Genomic DNA, 21,008 nt, shown 5'->3' on the forward strand with positions numbered 1-21,008 from the left:
CAACTGCAGTTCTGGCCATTATTACTAAAGCTGGATTGTAAACATCTGTACTCATATCATGAGTAAAATCATAAAACTCACCGATCATAAATGATGTGTATTGATACTATACTGAATTGTATGTAGAGCGGCCATGGTTTGCGGTCCTGACCAGGCTATATCAGGGCATGCAATTGTGTAAAAAAAAAAGAAAAAAAGATTAAGAATCTCGATTGGAAATACTTTTAGAACAGGAATAGACTTAAGATGCCTAGGAAACTGACCGAAATTGTCTGCAGTCAACAAATAATGTCACCAAAAACAAAATGTTTGCTTTAACTTTATTTATTTTTTATGGCTTTGTTTTTTTCCCCTTCTTTTTTCCCCCCATTACTATAGGTCTTTTTGGCCCTACATAATTATCTGATAGGAGTGGACATGTTAAAATGTTGTTTTTTGTTTGAACAAATGTCTATTCAAAGCTTTGATCCTTAAGCAAGCAAAGTATGAACACAGCTAAAAAAAATAAAGGATAATTTTTACCTCCTTACTTTACACAAAATAAAAACACTTTTTGGACCCCTTCAGAAATGGGGGTATTAAAATATTTTACATTTGTATCACAAATCAATGTAATGAGACAAAACACGTAAAAACTGTACAAAAATGATAAAATTCATTTTAAAAAGTATTGTGACCAGATGATGCAAAGTTAAGATATAGTTTTTGTTTTGTCAGGGTGAAGGACCATGACGCCTAAATGAAAGAAGATGCTATGGGAGCAGAGTTCACAATTCATTTCTTCTGCTGGATGTAGTTGAGGTTGACGTGATGTTGTCCGTGGGGGAGGAGCGGGAAATGCTGATTGGGGTGCACCACAGAACCTGGGGCGGGGCCAAGACAAAGAAGGAAGTAAAGTTAACTACAGTAGGGGCATTTTTGTAAGATCGAAGGGGAATTATTTCGAGTAGACCAATCAATGAACAATTATTACAAATTATTCTAAATGATCGGTGGATAGGTGGCTTTTCCACCACACCAGATATGCAATAATTAATTCTATTTTTTAAACGGACACCCGTTCTGAATGGACTCGAGGACAGTCCGACCCGTTCCGAAAAGGACAGTGGTAAACTGATTCAAACAGACCCATGCTGGTTCAGGTTCCGAGAGACCCGTTCGGATTCTAAAGAAAGCAATTTAAAATATCCAATTGAGCGCTGCCAGCGCCATCAATAAACAAGCGATGTTGGCCAAATGAACTACAGTTACGTGTCAAACTGCCTATAACAAATTATAAAAAACTATTAGTTGTGTTTCGACGTGTAGCGTATGGACTATACTTTGTTAATACAAAAGTTGTTTACCTCACGGTTCAGCTGTCAGCGATTTGAGCGATAAATGCATCAGGGCATTGCATAGGCCTAGGCGTTCACGTCATGATATTCATATATTTTTTTAAAGAGACAAGTTTAGGCCTAGCCCTAGAACGACAGAAAACAATAGGTATGCCGGTGTTGTGCTGAAAACCCCCCCCCCCCCCCCCCATCTTCTAATTTCCTTAAATTTTGTGGCTAGAGTCAAATACTTTGTGACACGCATCAGTCAAATACTTTCTATAGAACTTCACGTCAGCATAGGCAACCAAAATGAATAATTCATGTATGTGTGTTTTATTAAACATAGAATAAAATGTTGGCAAGCAATAAACCTTTCAGAACAACTACGGCTGAATTATTATCCATAGACTTTCAAAAATACTAGTCGAATATGGGAGAGATGACCAATTTTGGCAAAGAGATTTATTTATAGACCAATACAAAAATCAGTAGCCGATTTAGGTACGGGCGACAAGAGCAGCCACCCATGGCAGCATCTTGGCGGGGGCAGCACGGGGCGCCCCCGGGTGTCTGCGCTGAAGGAGGGGTTCGCCCAGGGCGCTATACAAGCTAGAACCGCCACATACACTTGAAACAAATAGCCAAACCGAAAACTGCAGACAAAAATGCTTTCTGCTACTAAGATCAGTGAATGTAGGCTAAACTGACAAAGGAGTGAAGAGCAGAAATCTCAACTAGGAAGCAAGTCGCAGCAATGAAGAACGCGAAGGGGGGGGGGAATTCTGGCAGGGGGAGATTTGGAAAAACACTGGCGCCATGTTCGACATCATTTTTTAAATCCTTGTCAGATTGCTATACAGATATAGGCTGACGCAGTAGCTTAATTCGTACATTTTCGATCCAAATATTTTTTTTATAAAGATAAGCATTATATTGTTAGATAAAAGGTGTAACTCGGGTAGGCATAAAACATTCTTCCTCACCTCAAGTTCAACTGTCGGTGTGCACTGCCTTCATAGGTCTGCAGTACCTAAGCCGAATAGGCATACCACACCAAACCATCACAAAAGTTGTTTACTTTTGATATTACCCTAATAAAGTTAAGTCACTGTTCCCCGGGAAAATACTAACAGGTTATTATATTGCAGCAATAAATTCAATACCAACAAAGGCGACTGCCTACCGCAGGCCTACCCAACAAATGACAGTAATAGGTTAATGCTATTTCTTTTACAACAGGCCTACAGAACTTAAACTAAATACATAGCACAAAATTATAGATAATTTTCCTTGACAAAAAAAATTAAACAAAATGAAACACTTTTTGCATTGGCTATTTAAAGAACTGGTTTAGATAATTAAAATAGACCTACAATAGTAATAAATAAACAATAATGGACTAGACAATAAATGAAAATAAATAAGGTAGAAAATTGCATCATACCTGAATAGCGAATTGCACAAAGTCCATTTGGCTGTGCCAACATTCTCCTCATCTTTGTCAACTACAATATCACAACTTGTCCCTGAGGACATTCCCCTTGTCGACTTCTTTTCACTATACTCTTTTGCCTCTAACTTTCGTTATACTTCAATGAAAAAGGACTCAATCTTCACGATCAACAGTAGACACGGCTAATTAACAGAAGACAGGTCCAAATCGGAACCAATTGGTAATACATTTTAATTGCACATACCTGGTACCCGTGGCAATTGTGTCAGACCCGACCCAGAAGTCAGATTTTAGGGCCAGGACCCAATTGGGTCCCGAGTCAGATCTCGGAATTTCAGGTCTGTTGAAACCGTGAAGACCTCTAATTCGCATCTCTCTATCGCAGAGCCTCTTACCTTGGGACATGAAGGGCTTGCCGGGTTGTGGGTAGCCCCCGTTGCCCTGCTGGATGAAGTTATGTGGCATGCGGTAAGGCCAGGACGGGGACAGGGAGTAGTGGGCCGCGTTGCTGTGCTCCCAGGTCCTAGAACCCTGCTGGCTCACACCCCCAAACTGGGTCTTGTAGCCTGGGTCTACAGGGAAAGGGAGGTCTTTAAATTTGGTCCACAAAACATAATTGGAAAATTGAAACAAGAAACTACTCAGCCAACCACAATAATTTGATATCATCCTTTCGTCCCAGCACCAGTTTAAATGCACAGTGAATTAAGTGTGTAGCCCAAAACCACTGGTGTCTCTTACCTGACCACACAATCAGCACCGTTAACAAGGAAACAGACAGTTACTGCTAAAGACAAGGACAGAATCTGACCAGTTAGTCAGACAAACCAACAAAGACTGACTGTTCCAACAACTAGCAGAGACAGAAAGCTAGCAGAGTTGTGCACTGGCACAACTAGCAGAGCCCAGACAGAGACGGAGCCACCCAGTGTGTACCTGACTTGCCCACAGTGCCGTTAGCCACCATTGCCCCCTGTTGTGCCAGGTGATTGTGCCAGTGCCTGTCCCGTCCCTGCCCTCCTCCCAGGCCCATGGGCCTCCCCGCCGGCTGGGCGAAGATGATGCTAGGGTCGTTTAGGTTCATAGGGCTAGGGCTGCCACCCCCCAAAGATCCCCCTGGCCCTGTGTTCCCGTTCCCTGGCCCAGGGGCCTGGCGCAGAGGGAATTTAAGGCCGGGCGGGGAGGGCCCTCCAGGGCCGCTGGAAGTCTGGAGGATGGGGCCGTGGATGGGCCAGGAGTTGGAGGGGTGGTGGTGTTGGTGATGAACCTGGTGCCCCTGGGACTGATGTGACTGGTGCTGGTTGTGGTGGGACGGCAGCAGTCCCAGAGCAGTGAGAGCTGCAGAGTGGTGGTACTGGCCCGGGTGGGAGGGAGGGAAGCCGAAGAGAGAGAGGGGAACCTGGGGGTGTTGGGGCTGCTTAGGGGGTCCCACTCCAGCAGAGGTCTTGGAGGAGGAGGATTGGGGGGAGCTGGAGGATTGGCTGGAACCCTGGGAGAACAGGTTGGGCTGGGGGGAGTAGGGCGGAGTCTGGTGGGAATCAGACTGAGGGGGGGGGGAGAGACAGCAGGGTAAGGATGTAGTGGGAAAGACAGGAAGGGAAAGAGAGAAATCAATTAAAAGGCATCACCATACATAGAGGTCTGTACTGATAGATAAAGAAGCTAGCTGCAGCATGTTTGAACATGGTAAGGGTGGCTAAGGGAGAGAGACAACGCCCAGTTGTACTCACACATTCGGAGGGTTGTCTGGTGCGTCCGGGGCGGTCCTGTGGAGGCTGGGGGATGGGGATGGACTGGGAGCTCACCATGGCTTGCACCATGTGGGGAACTGGAGGAAACGGAAGCAAACCATTACATCACTCATCACTCAGTCAAATAGCCACTGCTGTCCTCTGCTGGGAGGTAGTAGTCATGACAAAACACAGGGCTTTAAATCAACAATTACATACTGTTAATGGGCTCCTATACGATACAGGAACGATACGTTTTAGTTTGAAACGATTCGGTGCCATTCGGTTTGATTACAGAACGAATCGATGCGATTCGATGCAATACGATTCAATACACTAACATTTGTTGCACAAACACATTCATTTTCCATTCTAAATTAAAATCTGCTGCTGATGGAGCTCATGAGCTGGGACTCTTGGAGCTGGATCTGTCTATTTTTTGCAGATTCGTGTTTGGGATTTTAATATTTATAATTTACAAATTAGCTATGACATAGCCAGTGAATATATAGCACAACTTTGGATTTCACTCCCATCTCAAAATCAAATGGTTTTGACCGTTTTTACAGATTGATCTTCTCGTCGTCTCTAGTTTTGGCCATGCAGTGCGACTCGCAAAAGTGATTGCTGGCCTCCCGAGTGGAGCAGTGGTCTAAGTCACTGCATCGCAGTGCTAGCTGTGCCACTAGAGATTCTGGGATCGAGTCCAGGCTGTCGCAGCCGCCCGCGACCGGGAAACCCATGGGGCGGCGCACAATTGGCCGAGCGTCGTCCAGGATAGGGGAGGGTTTGGCCGGCAAACCGACTCCTGTAGCGGGCCGAGCGCTTGCACGCTGACACGGTCGCCAGGTGTACGGTGTTTCCTCCGACACATTGGTACGGCTGGCTTCCCGGTTAAGTGGGCATTGTGTCAAGAAGTAGTGCGGCTTGGTTGGGTTTCGGAGGACGCACGGCTCTCGACCTTCGCCTCTCCTGAGTCCGTACGGAGTTGCAGCGATGAGACAAGACTAACTACCAATTGGATACCACGGAACAAACAGGGTAAAAAAATATATATATTTTTTTTTAAAGTGATTGCTGTCCTCGTTATGAAATAATGAACTTTACCCTGTATATCCAAAAATTACCATATACACTGATTGTTCGAAGCAAAACTACCAAAAATATTGCTGATGGTGAACCTGAACAATCAAAATAAACTCTATTTTAAGCACTATTCAGCAGGTAGGCCAACAGCCAGTTGTCTCTCCGATAGCTTACTTTTAATCGTTACATTCCTACCTGAAATTGTCCAAATGAAACTCTTGTTTTGCTCTGTTTGCTTCTCAAACGGTAGACTGTTTATGTAATGAATTCACCCCAGAGGTGTAATTATTAGACCAAGACGGTAGCAAACAGTTGGAAAACCCTTTGCAACGGAAACAGTTTACTCCAAACAGAAAACGGTTTGGCAACGAAAACAGGAGTTTCTATTCGACAAATTCAGGTAGGTACACCTGAATACACCCCCGACCCTGTTTCATTTCTGTTTTCTTCCTAGCGGATACACCCCGATCAGGTGTGTGTGTGTGTACCTAGTCCCCCTGCGGCTCTCTGTCTAAGATGACGGTACTCTTGGCAGTCCCTCCGTACGTGACCCATGTCACCACACTGGAAACAGCGACGCTCCCGCGGCTCATGTTCGTCTCCCTCCTTCACATCCTCCTCTTTCTCGTTCTCCTTCTTCCTCATCCCCCTGTTCAGACAGACACAGAAGCAGAGGATTAGCTCACTCAAACATGCAGCCACCACTTGACATAGGTTCAAATACTATTATAAATCATTTAAAATACTGTATCTGTGCTCGTCTTCCAACAGAACCAATGCAAAAAAAGTTTCAAAAGTGCAAAGCCCTCCCACCTGGAATTATTTCAAATATTATTTGAACCCAGGTGTCACACACACACACACACACACACTAGTTCCGAAAGAAACTCACTGATGTTCTCTCCCAGTGTACCTGCGTCTCTTGGGGCAGTCCTTCATGTAATGTCCGATCTTGCCACAGACCCGACAGCACCTGTCATTAGGTGCCAGCTCCCCGTCCGTTAGCACCTTGGAGTCAAAGAAGTAGTACTGCACCACAGAAGAAACAACGTTAGACATGAGAACAGGTCTTCTGTAGACAAATGGAATAATTTGACATCAACAGTGTACAGCCCGGGCAACAATGCCCATAATTACAACGGGTCTCAGAGTGCGAATCTTGGACCAGGTCCCCCTCTTGTTCATTATTTTAAAAAGGCAAAAATGATCCTATATCAGCACTCTGAATACAGCCCTGTATCTAGTGTGTGCCGTACCGCCTCCAAGCCAGGCTGGGGGTAGAAGGGAGTACCAAACAGCTTCCTGCCGTTGATAAAGGCCTTCATGATGAAGTTAGTCACTAAGGAGAGACAGAGAAGGGGTGTGTTGGGGACCATGATCACTGAACTACTACAGGGAGCACAGACATAATCACTGAAATACTGAGGTAGATGACACATACTTGGCCTGATGAGGATAACTTAGGAGTAGGGTGGCAAAACCCTCAATAAATTCTGTGATTTCCAGAAATCCTGGATGGCATATTCCGGATTTCCTGCTTATCATCTCCTGACTCCGGGGCACCTCCAACCGGGATTTCAGGAAAACTAGGGAATTTATTGAAAGTTCCTGAAATGTTGCAACCCTACTTAGGAGACATAGTTCACTTACTTTTGCGAGAAACTCCAGCACCAAGATTGTGATTCAAGTCAAAGGGATCTAAGGAACAAACAAAAAGTAATCAGTGATCAATCGGTCCTTTCATCATCACAACCATGTGAGTGAGAAGGAAAGTTTCACTACCTTCAATAGCGATGCACTTGGAGGTCCACTGCTTCTCGAAGGTGGTGAGTCGTTTCCTCTGGCGGATGCTAATGACATGCTCCTTAAAGTCAAACTCCTCGGTGTAGAACCTGAGCAGGCCCAGCCACAGCTCCCCCACAGACTCACGGTTTTGCTGCAGCTCTGGCAGGTGACGACGCTATGAGGGAGGACAAGGGACAGTGAGCTTTATCAGAACTCTTTAATAGAATGCTTTAGACTACAATGACTAGTTAATAAAACAACAAACGTATTCAAGGTCATCATTTAGGAGAGGCAGGTGTGTGAAGGATTTGCTACATTCACTTGCGTTGATGACTTAACTCACCAGTTCCTCGAGGTCATCACAGAAGAAGGCATTCCAACCATCCACCATCCTCTGTGGTACAGTATGTCCGTCAAAGATCTAAGGAACAGGTCGACATTGGGTTATTTCCTAAAGCTTTTACAAAGACTTTGAGTGGGTTCTGTTGGTGTCAGCTACATCCACACTGACTGGATATAACAGGATGTACCTGTAACAAGGGTTAGCAGAGGGTAAGTGAACAGTACCTCTTGGAGAACAGGGATGACGGGGGGCTGTCTCTGCTGCAGGAAGTAGAGCACCATGAGGATGTATGCATAGGACGACAGACTTCCTCTGGATGCGTCACCTATGTCACAGCGCTTTGCAAACACCTTCATGGTGTATCCAAGGAACTGCACGCGAGGGTCGAGAGCCGCGTAGGTAGCCAGCATTCTGGTGTTGTGTTGAGCCTGAAAGAGGACCGACGCCAATGAATCCATACAGATGGATAGTACACAATCACTGATTACACATCAACTTAGCTTGACTTACAAAGGACATGTTACCCAATGATAGTACTCTGTCCCTTACCAGTCCTTGTTATGGCTATCTGTAACGTTAAGTAATGATCTCCGTTTACTCACCAGCGTATTGTAGAGGCTGATGTCTGCCTCCAGTCCGCTCGGTCTGTGTTCAAACTTCACAATAGGCACTTTGGCTGTTGTAATAGGCAGGATGTTCCTCAGACCTGACAGAGGAAAACACAGGTCATCAATCACCAAGTCACAAAATATGACAGTCTGCATTCATAACAAGTAGTCAAACCAAACATCCTGAAAGGGGTCAATGTAATGTGCTATGAAAGAACCTCTTTTACCTGCGTGTTTCTTTAGCACCTTGGCTAGGTCTTCGATGATCTCTTTGCAGTTCAACTTCTGTTGAGTAGAGGGGTAGACAAATATACATCTCAGAACGACTGGGGAGACAAAGACCTGAGGGAATGAGTTTCACATTCAAAATGGACACTAATCAGTGAGCCTACGTACCTCTCCGGTGTCGTGGCCCTCCAAGGTCATGCAGATGTCCAGGTCACTGTCACGGAAACCAAAGCCGTTCTTGGAGGAGCCAAACAAACACAGCTGGGCCTTGTCTGTGGGATGATATCATAAATGTTTTATAATACTGAGGTGGTACTACACAGAATAGTAAGTTCCATATTCTTGTGAACTGCTGTTACATATGCAATTCAGTACGTACCATTGTATTCCTTTCGTATAAACCTCTCCAGACTACCCATGACCTGCTCTCTCTTCTGCTGCTCTCCAAGAGAGGGGGACAGCTCATCTACAAACAAACAATCAGAAAAAGTATATTTAGCGTGTTTGAGTATTCCTATTTGTGCATGTGAAGTCTATATATACACAGGTTTTACCAGTGTAGTGTTTAAGACACGTCTTAGCTCCATAATATAGAAGATCCGCTTGGACAAAATCTGGACCTAATCACTCAAACAAACTCCTTCCAAGACAGCAGAATGATGTTAAGCAGCAAATGACTTACGGTAGCAGAGTCTACAAAGGCCATCCAGGATGTCTCTGAAGCGATCGGTCATGGGAGGCAGCGGTTTGAGCTCGATCTTCTTGAAGTCATCAGGACAATCGTCCTTCAGATGGCCATCTCTCTTACAGATGCTGCACACGACTGTAGGAGGCTGCAGAGGAGATAAATAAAGATAATTAAGCAAAGCCTGTGAACTTAATTCTGGAACTTACACTAAACTTCTGTCAAAGCAAGTCTAGAATTTTCATTATCCAATTGAAAACAATCAAAAAAAGCATTTTGTACAGGTACCTTTCCTCCTGTGAAGATCATCCTGTCAAATATATAATGCAGGTCTTCTGGTGCAATATGTCCCTGCATCTCAAACACAGGCTTAACTTCCTCTTCCTCATCACTGTCCAGCAGGCCGTTCTGGGGCGAGGGGGAGGCGGAGGAATGCTCCAGGGTAGCGCCAGGCTCAGCTCCAGTCCCATCTGTAGAACTGTCCCCCTCACTGAGGACCAAGTCCATAAGGCCAGCGTTTAATGCCCGCTCTGCTCCATCCTCTTCATCACTTTCACCCTCATCATCCTCATTCTGTCCTGTCTCAGAGCTCAGACCGTTCCCTTCCTTCCCATTGCGCTCTCCACCTCCACTCTTCTCAGCCACCTCTTCTCCTCCCTTTCCGTCTCCTTCCTCCGGTTTCATGTGGCCATGTTTGCATGTCTTCTTGCCTCTCTGGCGCCCTCCTGTGTCCCTGTCCTTGCTCTGCGGGCAGGCAAAGTATTTGTAGGCAGTACGAAAGCGCTCCTGGACGTACTCAAAGACCATCTGACTGTTCAGGCTGCGGGCAACATTCCTCTTCAGGGCAAACGGATCTGAGAAGAAATGGAGGAGGATAACTTTAAAGGCGGTAGAGCAGTGGTGTGTAGAAACTGACTAAAATAACTAGCCATGAAAAAGTCGATTCTGACCTTTCCACCACATTACTTTAATAAGTTATTCACACCTAGTAAGTCAGCAGTCTCATTGAGGGAGACAAGTAGAAAGGACAAAAGTGGTAACAATCGAAGGGAGCTAGTCATATAGAAAACAAATCTGACTGTCTGCCATTTAGAATTGTGTGTGGAGGGGTCACAGAAATAACCTCTAACCCTGGCAATTTAACTGGTAAACTCATGGGTACACTCGCAATGGCTGTCTGGTATTGTGATGCAATAATTTCCATGTTAATGTAGAATGTTCATTCAAATTATGTTAACTGATGTGGTTCATGCAATGGTATGTATTTTTTGTAATGACATTTGAGTTGAATCAACAAATCACAGCACAAATTGATAGGTACACTTCCTGCTTTGCTCCTATGGGTACACTCACAATGGTTGCTGGACCACCCATTATGCCATAATTGACTTGAAAGGGGACGACCGTTCTATTCATTCTTATTTCTATGGGTGATCATGTCAGCTCTATTCATTACATTTCTATCTGCAACATTCTGAATGTTTCAACTCTGAATACCCTGTTCAGTGGTCTCTCTCCCTCACCCTTGATGGCCCGCCTGTCTGTTCAGTTGTCCGTCTCCCTCCCCCTCCCCAGCCTGTCTGTTCAGTAGTCTTACCCTCGATGGCCAGCCTTCGTCGGGGCCAGTTCTTCATCTCTCTGGAGAGGAGCTCTTTGAGGCGGATGCTGATGATGCGTTCCTCCAGGGCGAACTCCAGAGTGTAGAACCGAAGCAGCTCCAGCCACAGCTGGCCCAGGGACACCCCCTTACCCAGGTCCAGGGCCAGGCGCGTCTGAGAGGGAGCAGAGCGAGAACACAGAGTGAGATGGGACATATGAACTAAGCCTAAGACTACATGGACAGTAGCCACAAAGAAGAACAGAGGCACTCTGAATGCCATAGGTGGCATGGATAAAAAAGGAAATGGACTGGTATAAGAAATATGGTGAGTAATCAGTCGAGCTAACACACCAATACAATGCTTTGTAGCACTTCTGAGAAAAGGGGATACACTCAGTCCCTTGAAGAACTCTGCTTTTAGCACTGCAGAATATAAACATATTACATTGTGCAGTCATATCATTTCTTGAATAAAAAAAACTTTGAAAAAGGAAATTAAAGCCTTGTCTAGAGTACTCACCATTCCCTCTGTATGCTGGTTCTTCACAGCAGTTTTTTTCTGCTCAGGCTTGGCCTTCCCTCCTTCCCCCCTGCCGTCCCCCCGTCCCTCTGTACTGGGGGGCCGGTGCTCCCACCCCACAAATATATCCATCTCTATCCCCGTCAGATGGTACTCATCCACAGCCTTCACATCAAAGCCTTCGATCTGAAATCAACCACAAAGTTAAACAGCATTAACAAAAACAGCAACAAGCACAGTAAAAACATCTTAAACAAAAGCAAAAAAAATATGACCTGAAAGAAAATGAATCCGTTCAAATGTGTGCAGCAATAGTGGTGACTATTTTAATAAAATCTCAACCTTTGTGTGGTGTCACCTACCCAGTAGCCGAAGTAGACAGGAAGGATGGGCTCTCTGCGTTGTTGGAGGAAGAAGATGACCATGAGGGAGAAGGAGTAGGACGGGATTCCCCCTTCTGCCTGGCAGTCAATATGGCACAACTAGAGGGACAAACAAGCACACAAACGACATAGTCTTTATTTAAATCAGGTAAGTCATTAAGAACACATTCTCTCTGGTCAGGGGCTGTCGTTGTCATCAAAACCACTAAAGCGACAGTATTCTAAGCTAGGTAAAGCAACCATATAATTTACAATGAAATCCACTCTACTCATAAATGCTGAAGAAAACATCGGTATGGTTTAGGTTTAGTCATCAAAGGCCAAAACATTTAGTTACATTTACTATTTCCACTAAAATCACTAGCGTCAACTAGACAGATGCTATTTATATCATATGCTGGTATCCATAAAATACTATTTTCCCCAGACCAGCCTTACCTTAGCCCAGAGGCGGAAGGCCAGGACCAGAGGCACCAGTCTGGGTTCCAGTCTAGCTAGGGCAGCCAGGTGGTTGGTGGTGAGGCAGGCCACATCGTTACCTGCACTCACCTTGCACATCAACCCACTGTGGAGATACAACACACTGATCAGGGTTGTATTCATTAGGCACCAAACGGAAGAAAACGCACTGAAGCAGAGATGGGTTACCTGAACTTGTCCAATAAGGAACTCTAATTTTTATTTTGTTGCAAAATGTTTTGCTATGCTGTACCCAGGAATTAAAAATACACCCAGGAACCACTAACTCAGAAGATATTTCAAAAAAGTAGGTTGTAAATGGATAACAGTAGAGCTCATGGAAAACAGTAGAATCGACCTTCCACTGACCTGTTGACATCTCTGCAAAACACTACTGGAACTTTGGCGTGAAAGTCAGACTCAACCTCAGAATATTGAGCTGGAAAAAAGAAAGGCCAACATTCTTTGACTGCTCCCAAACCCAACAATTATCTCCTGGCTGGCTACCCAATTTACATTGATTAATCCTTTTCAGGCGTTAAACTATCTAATTTACCAAAGGGGGTTGTATTAAAACTACTGTGCATTAGTTCGGATTTCTATTAATTTTATTTTCTCATAACCTTCATTCGAGGTGGTTAATATGAGCTCTCCAAGCTAACAAATAACTCAATATAGCTTCTTATGCCGAATTTACAGTCTCTCTCAACACTGTGTGTGTGTAGGGCTGTTTAACACACCACTGTTCTTCACGATTTCCAGTACTTGTATCAGCACATCTGGTTGAGTCATCTAGAGAGACAAAAACATTACATTTATTATTAGGAGTCAAGGCATCCAACATTTATCATATTCAATCAAATGTCTTCATAAAGCAGTTTATACATCAGCAGCAGTCAAAGTGCTTTTACTGTGACCCCAGCCTAGAACCCAAAGACCTAACAGGAGTGGAGGCAAATAATATTCAGTCCACTGTTAATTTGAGTCCTGTTTTAGTGTCCTGTCTAGGAGTCCAATCATTCACAGGTTCTTGGATCCCTCCAACTGATAAATATACCCAATCAGTTAAATCCTATCCAAGACAATCAAGGTGAAAGCGATCAGAGATCATCTGATACAGACTGACAATAAGGCGATAATGCAAATCAAGGCTGTGTCCCAATAGTCTTGAATAACCTCCTTCCTGTTTCCTACGTTGATTACCACTGGTCTTACAATCATTTGACTTGCACCCACATTGCATTTAACACCTGCACACTTCCCATTTACACTCAGTGGCCAATCTATTAGGTACACCCATCTAGTACTGGTTCGGACACACCTTTGCTTCCAGAACAGCCTGAATTCTCAGGGCCATTGCATCGTTGCTCAATTGGTATCAAGGGACCTAACGTGTGTCAGGAAAAAAAACATTCCCCACACCATTACAGCACCGCCACCAGCCTGTACCGTTGACACCAGGTAGGATGGGGTCATGGTCTCATGCTGATTTAGCCAAATCCTGATTCAGGAACCGGAATTCGTCGGACAAGGCACTGTTTCTCCACTCCTCAATTGGCCAGTATTGGTGATTCCATGCCCCCTGGAGCCGCTTCTTTTTGTTTTTAGCTGATAGGAGTGGAACCCGGTGTGGTCGTCTGCTGCAATAGCCCATCCATGACCAGGACCGACGAGTTGTGCATTCCGAGATGCCGTTCTGCATTTGTGGATGCCGTTCTCCATTTGTGGCCCGACTTACCTTGCATGATTCTCCTTTGACCTGTCATCAACAAGCTGTTTTCACCCACAAGACTGCTACTGACCGGATGTTTTTTGTTTGTCGCACCATTCTCGGTAAACCCTAGACACTGTCATGCGTGAAAAGCCCAGGAGGACGTTTGAGACACTGGAACCGGCTCGCCTGGCACAGATGATCATACCACACTCAAAGGTCACTTGTTTTGCCCACTAACGTTCAATCGAACTGGATGCCTGTCTGCCTGCTTTATATAGCAAGCCAAGGCCACGTGACTCACTGTCTGTAGGAGCGAACCATTTGTGAACAGGGTGGTGTAGCAAATAAACTGGCAACTGCGTAATTATAATTTGCATTAGTGAGTTGTTAATCTCTCTTGGATAGGGGGCAGTATTTTCACGTCCGGATGAAAAGCATGCCCAAAGTAAACTGCCTGTTACTCAGGCCCAGAAGCTAGGATATGCATATAATTGGTAGATTTGGATAGAAAATACTCTGAAGTTTCCAAAACAGTTAAAATAATGTCTGAGTATAACAGAACTGGTATGGCAGGCAAAACACAGAGGACAAAACATAAAAAAGAATTCAGCCTACCACTGTTTATTATGATGTCAACAGTCTTTAGAAAGAGTTTCAGGCTGGTTTTTGGAAAAATTTGCTAGAAGTTGTAGTTTTTTTAAGTGGCTCCCATTTTGGCTGTAGTGTTTCATTGCGCGTGGATGAAAGCGCATTCCTTTTTATTTATCTCCGGTAATGAACATACTATTCTCCATCTTACATTTTATTGTTTATTTACGTATTAGGGTGCCTGAGGTTTGATTATAAACGTTGTTTGGATAAGTTTATTGGTAACGTTGGGAATTAATTTTGTATACATTTTGAAGGAGGGAAACCGGTGGATTATTGAATGAAGCGCGCCAGCTAAACTGAGTTTTTATGGATATAAAGGACTTTATCGAACAAAAGGACCATTTGTGATGTAACTGGGACCTTTGAGTGCCAACAGAAGAGCTTCAAAAGGTAAGGCATTTATTATATCGCTATTTCTGACTTTCGTGGCGCACCTGCATGGTTGAAAAATGTTTTTCATGCTTTTGTATGCGGGGCGCTGTCGTCAGATAATCGCATGGTGTGCTTTCGCCATAAAGCCTTTTTGAAATTTGACACAGCGGCTGGATTAACAAGAAGTTAAGCTTTATTTTGATGTATAATACTTGTATTTTCATGAATGTTAAATATTTATATTTCTGTCATTTGAATTTTGCGCTACCGTCCCACATGCCCATAAAAAGTTAAGAAACAGACAAGACTTACAGTGGAGGGGTAGGTGACGTCAATGTTGATGTCACTTGTCTTGAAGGCAAATCGGGTGAGACAGGAGCCGTAGAGGCGGAGGGCGCAAACTGAAAAAACAACACCAACAAAAGCCATAAATTAACCAGGAATCTATTGATACCATACATTAACCAGGGATCTATTCATGCCATACATTAAACAGTATTCTATTCATGCCATACATTAAACAGTATTTCATTCATACCATTTCCCTACTATTGCATTTTATTTGTTTATTGCCACCCTGGGAACCTTTGCCACTCCTGTACGCCTATACTTACAATAAGCTACTTTCAACCATCTAGACATGGCAGATGTGAACAGTCTAGATGACAGGAAGGAGACAGGAGGATAGAAATACTTGGTTACCTGAGAGGTGCTGCTGGATGATGATCTCCATCCTGGTGACCACTTCCTTTCGCATCAGGAAGTCCTGGTCAGAGATGCCATGTTCTTGGGTGACCTGAAGGACGGCTGCGTCCACGGCTCTGAGCTGGGCTGGGGAGGGGGCAGGCAGCGCACGCAGCTCGTTCTCCTCCTGCTTCTCCTAAAAACAACACAGGGGAGAGGGACAAAGGCAGGGTGAATCCAAATCCCCTCTAATGGCACTGTCTAATCGATTGGAGAGAATGTTGACCGAATTTGGAGTTTGGGGGAGATACAAAATGGCCGACGTAGGCTTAGGAAGCAGCAAAATAGTAAGAATGTATACAGATACACCAATAAGCTCCACCTCAACCATTTCCACTTCTGAAATAACAAAGATGGAAATAACAGCCTAGGATTTTCTTTCAAGTTACAGTACACATCAGTTGTTGGAGAACATGACAATTATGACAAAATAAATAAAAGTTGCTAACTTTTTCTCTCACCATGATGTTCTTCTTGTGTCTCTTTTCCTTGATGTGTTTGTGTGCCCCCTGTACGTTCTCTATGTGTATTGAACATAGCTTGCATAGGTACTGGAAGTTAGGGTACTCTGGAGACGGCTGTAGAGACAGAAAGCAGTGAAACCAATTATATATGTGAGAGACCAGCCACTGATAGTGCCCCTCACTGTACACATGCAAATTATTATTTTTTTTAACCCCTCAGCGATGTGTTGAACTGTTGACTATTAACATTGTTATTGTTTTTCCTGGTGGAGGGTTCTCAGCAAGGAACAACAGTTGATAAGACATCTGACCTAAGAAGTTGCCTTAAAATGTAAAACTGTGTCCACAAACACCAGTCAACTGTTACAGACAATACAGTGGCTTCAGGAAGTATTCACACCTTGACTTTTTCTACATTTTGTTGCGTTATAATCTGAATTTAAAATGGATTAAATTGAGATTTTGTGCCACTGCTCTATACACAATATCCCACAATAATCAAAGTGGATTTTTTCAAAGAACAGTTTACAAATGAATAAAAAACTCAAAGCTGAAATGTCTTGACTCAATAAGTATGAAAAGAATGAGAAAAATATTCCAAAACATGCATCCTGTTTGCAATATGGCACTAAAGTTACACTGCAAACTTTGTCCTGAATATAAAGCATTATGTTGGGGGAAAATCCAACACATCACCGAGTATCACTCTTCATATTTACAAGCATGGTGGTGGCTGCATCACATTATGGATATGCTTGTCACCTGCAAGGACTAGGGAGTTTTTTTAGGATAAAAATAAATAGAAGAGCTAAGCACAGGCAAAATCCTAGAGGAAAACATGGGTCAGTCCGCTTTCCAACAGACACAGACAAATTGACCTTTCAGCAGGATAATAACTGAAAACCCAAGGACAAATATATTGGAGTTGCTTAGCTTACAAATAGAGGACAGTGAATGTTCCTGAGTGGCCTAGTTACAGTTTTGAATAACATCTGCTTGAAAACCTATGGCAAGGCTAAAATGTCTTTCTAGCAATGATCAACAACCAACTCGACAGAGCTTGAAGTGTTTAAATAATCCAGGTGTGTGAAGCTCTTAGAGACTTACCCAGAAAGACTCACAGCTGTAATCACTGCCAAAGGTGTTTCCAACATGTATTGTCTCAGGGGGTTCAATACTTTTCTAATCACGGATTATTAGCATTTATTCATCTTTAAAAATGTTCAAAATTTTCTTCCACTTTGACATGAGCATTTTGTGTACATCATTGACAAAAAAAAGATTAAATCCATTTTAATCCCAATTTGTAACAAAATGTGGAAAAAGTTAAGGGGTGTGAATACTTTCTGAAGGGATTGTAAATACAGACAACTGATAAACAAACTGAAGTAACTTTTGTTCTCGCCTCACCTTGACCAGTCTGTGTATGTAGTCTCTGTAGAGGCGATCCTCAGCCTGTCTGAGACCCAGCTTCTGCTCAGAGGTCATGTTCCTCCCATGACCCTCCTCATTGACCCCTGACACCTCCACAGCAGGTTGCCCTGTCTCCAACACAGCACCGGCCTTCACGCCTGCAAACACAGACAAACCAACTCTTCACTTACAGTCAGCATGTAGATTAACAAATGTTATGACCAGGAAGTGTTTATATGACAAAAAAACAGCAATAGGACTCTAACACAGACATATTGTAGCAGCAAATGGCTCAAACATTAAACAGCTATGTAGCTAAAGTATAGAATAACGCACCAGGTGACTTCTCCTTCAACGGCCCCATCTTGGGGGTCTTGGTCTGTGCAGTAAGGACTTCGTCGGATGAGGTGGCCACCGTACCTGCCCCTGTGTCTCTCCCTCCACCAGCCGGGCTCCTGCCTGTAGCCACCATGGGCCTAGCGTCACCCCCCTGCCCAGCCTGCTGCTGGCCTCCCAGTCCCACCTTCCCCTTCCTCCTCTCCCCAGAGCTGGCCCTCCCAGTCAGCCTGCGAGGCTTCCCTCTCCCTGGGTCCTGAGGGGTAGCTGTGGAGGATCTGCCTGTCCCACGGTTACTGCCTTGGTCCTTATGGTCCTCCCTGGCTGTGGTGATGTTTTCCTTGCTCCGGCAGGCAGTGGCAGGCTTGGGGCCAGGCCCCTCTCTCTGAGTCGCTGGAGCCTCTTTCAGGGACCTGGTGGAGGATGGAGCTGTGGCTCCCCTGGCCTCATTGTGAGAGGGCTTGATTAATTTTAGGGGGATTTTTGATTCCTCCATGCCTCGATCCAGTCCTCTCCCTCACCTGGGCTGAAGAAAACTAACTACTACTCTGTATTGAGAATGGGGAGGCAGCTAGTCCAATGAAAATCTGAAGAGATGAAAGTCATACATTTTTGGCATTACCTACATTGATCTTAAAAGAACAATAGCCTAAACTATTCATAGACACCTAATGCTATCAAAACATAACATATTTTACTAATTCTGCATCTGCTGGGAAGAACTGAGAAAGTAGCCAGTGGCAAAACATTTAGCTTGCAATGAAGCCCCAAAGGCCTGATCAAAACAAGTACATCCTAGTTATGAACATATATGGGTTACAGTAGTTAGACCAGTGCATAAAGGGTAGTAATAAAACTTGCTAATTTTATTATTGCAAATATACATTATTACGATGAGTGGCTAGCTGAGAAAAACCTAGGCTGAAGCACTTGTGTTTCTTATGAAACGAAACCAACCCACAATATACTGCAAGGGCCTTCTCGCGTAGCGAGACACCCTGCAGATGCAAACAAACGGGGCAAGTGACATTTAAAATAACTAGACAAATAAATACCGTGCAGCTAGAGCAGACTTGCTAGCTACCTGACAAATGTTTGTATTTGCTAACGGTAGCTAACTAGCCACCTCGTATATCGAAGTACCTGATAAATGGCTAGCTTGCTAGCTAGCAAGTTAGCCATCTATCCGCTAGCTGGCCAGCGGCTGGTAAGCCTTTCTATAGACAAGTGTTTGACTAGCCACCCGACCCTATAAAAAAACTGACACACGACAAAAGCGCCAGAACATGAAAAATAATATACAATGCCTTACTGTAATATGCAGATTTTAGCTCTAAAATACGTCTAATTTCTCTTAATCTTCCTGCTCAGTATTTTGTTGTTTTCATTCACGGATCAAAAACATTGCGGTATGATCAAAACAGCACCATAGACGCCATGTTAATTCTTGCATAGGGCATTGTGGGTACCTTTACTGAATGTAGGTGTATCAAAGAATATGTATATTCTGACAAGAAACTTCTCTCCGCCCTAACAATGGGAGTCGGCACCGCGGGCTGTCTTCCTCCCGCCTATCTTTCTTTGGATTCGCGCATACATCTCATTATTTTAATACTTTTTGAATATTCGATGAGGGTTGTCGTCAACCGCCAGTAAATCCACGGCAATAGATGGTATGCTGCCAACCTCATGCCATGAATATCTATATCTATCTGCCGCTTCCTCTCTGGTTGTATTCATGAAACCATTATGGGATGAAAGCCATTGACATTTTAAGGAAGTATTTTTAATGTAAAGTACATTTAAATTCATAGAAAATTGCCAAAAATACAAAAGTATTTGGAGGGATGGGGTACCTGAACCATTTACAGTGGGTTGTATTCATGAAAGTCTTATTGATAGAAAATAGCCAAATCCCAAAAATACAAAAGCAGGGTGAATTCAGAAGGGAGACACGTTTTGCTTTTCCATTATATTAGCGCAACACCTGATACATTTCTGAAATGCTCAAGATGTTTCCTAATCACACATGTTGATATGATATTCGCAGGAGGCATGACACACACGTGTACACAACCAAAACCATATTTTCTGTTCACATTTGGTAAACTGGGACAGCAGGTTAGATCAACTGGGACACAATTATCATAGTCCTAATATCTTTTTTATTTATTTTTCACCTTTATTTAACCAGGTAGGCTAGTTGAGAACAAGTTCTCATTTACAACTGCGACCTGGCCAAGATAAAGCAAAGCAGTGCAACACAAACAACAGAGTTACATGGAATAAACAAACAGTCAATAATACAATAGAGAAAGTCTATATACAGTGTGTGCAAATGAGGTAGGATAAGGGGGGGTGAGGCAATAAATAGGCCATACTTGCAAAATTATTACAGTATGGCAAATTAAACACTGGGGTGATAGATGTGCAGAAGATGAGTGTGCAAGTAGCGGTACTGGGGTGCAAAGGAGCAAAATAAATACAGTGGGGCAAAAAAGTATTTAGTCAGCCACCAATTGTGCAAGTTCTCCCACTTAAAAAGATGAGGCCTGTAATTTTCATCATAGGTACACTTCAACTATGACAGACAAAATTAGAAAATCACATTGTAGGATTTTTTATGAATTTATTTGCAAATTATGGTGGAAAATAAGTATTTGGTCAATAACAAAAGTTTCTCAATACTTTGTTATATACCCTTTGTTGGCAATGACAGAGGTCAAACGTTTTCTGTAAGTCTTCACAAGGTTTTCACACACTGTTGCTGGTATTTTGGCCCATTCCTCCATGCAGATCTCCACTAGAGCAGTGATGTTTTGGGGCTGTTGCTGGGCAACACGGACTTTCAACTCCCTCCAAAGATTTTCTATGGGGTTAAAATCTGGAGACTGGCTAGGCCACTCCAGGACCTTGAAATGCTTCTCACGAAGCCACTCCTTCGTTGCCCGGGCGGTGTGTTTGGGATCATTGTCATGCTGAAAGACACAGCCACGTTTCATCTTCAATGCCCTTGCTGATGGAAGGAGGTTTTCACTCAATCTCACGATACATGGCCCCATTCATTCTTTCCTTTACACGGATCAGTCGTCCTGGTCCCTTTGCAGAAAAGCAG

General features: G+C 43.8%; 1 protein-coding gene across 7 annotated transcripts; it reads right to left on the reverse strand.

The window, feature by feature from the left end:
- Window positions 1-338: 338 nt before the first annotated feature.
- On the reverse strand, window positions 339-19,547 carry LOC139541463 (terminal uridylyltransferase 4-like). 7 transcript variants are annotated; one of them, XR_011668352.1, is made up of 29 exons: window positions 19,206-19,373; window positions 17,894-18,480; window positions 17,555-17,715; window positions 16,130-16,258; window positions 15,639-15,816; window positions 15,249-15,337; window positions 12,940-12,991; window positions 12,569-12,638; window positions 12,179-12,305; window positions 11,720-11,839; window positions 11,358-11,543; window positions 10,835-11,009; window positions 9,526-10,091; window positions 9,235-9,385; window positions 8,932-9,018; window positions 8,721-8,824; window positions 8,552-8,609; window positions 8,319-8,422; window positions 7,941-8,144; window positions 7,717-7,794; window positions 7,371-7,548; window positions 7,239-7,286; window positions 6,845-6,927; window positions 6,481-6,617; window positions 6,077-6,237; window positions 4,503-4,600; window positions 4,172-4,315; window positions 3,168-3,344; window positions 339-863 (listed from the first exon to the last, which is right to left on the reverse strand). XR_011668352.1 is itself a non-coding variant. In XM_071346132.1 (29 exons), exons 2-29 carry the CDS (start codon window positions 18,387-18,389, stop codon window positions 775-777), a joined length of 4,713 nt encoding a protein of 1,570 aa, XP_071202233.1. In that variant the 5' UTR covers window positions 18,390-18,480; window positions 19,363-19,547; the 3' UTR covers window positions 339-774. The 7 variants fall into 7 exon arrangements, 6 of the variants coding, with proteins under 6 accessions (XP_071202233.1, XP_071202238.1, XP_071202236.1 ...); XM_071346132.1 differs by having other exon boundaries at window positions 3,709-4,315; window positions 19,363-19,547; XM_071346137.1 differs by having other exon boundaries at window positions 3,709-4,315; window positions 6,502-6,617; window positions 16,142-16,258.
- Between the last annotated feature and the right edge of the window lie 1,461 nt (window positions 19,548-21,008).

The sequence above is a fragment of the Salvelinus alpinus genome, chromosome 16 (assembly GCF_045679555.1).
Source record: "Salvelinus alpinus chromosome 16, SLU_Salpinus.1, whole genome shotgun sequence".
In the NCBI taxonomy this organism is placed as follows: domain Eukaryota; kingdom Metazoa; phylum Chordata; class Actinopteri; order Salmoniformes; family Salmonidae; genus Salvelinus; species Salvelinus alpinus.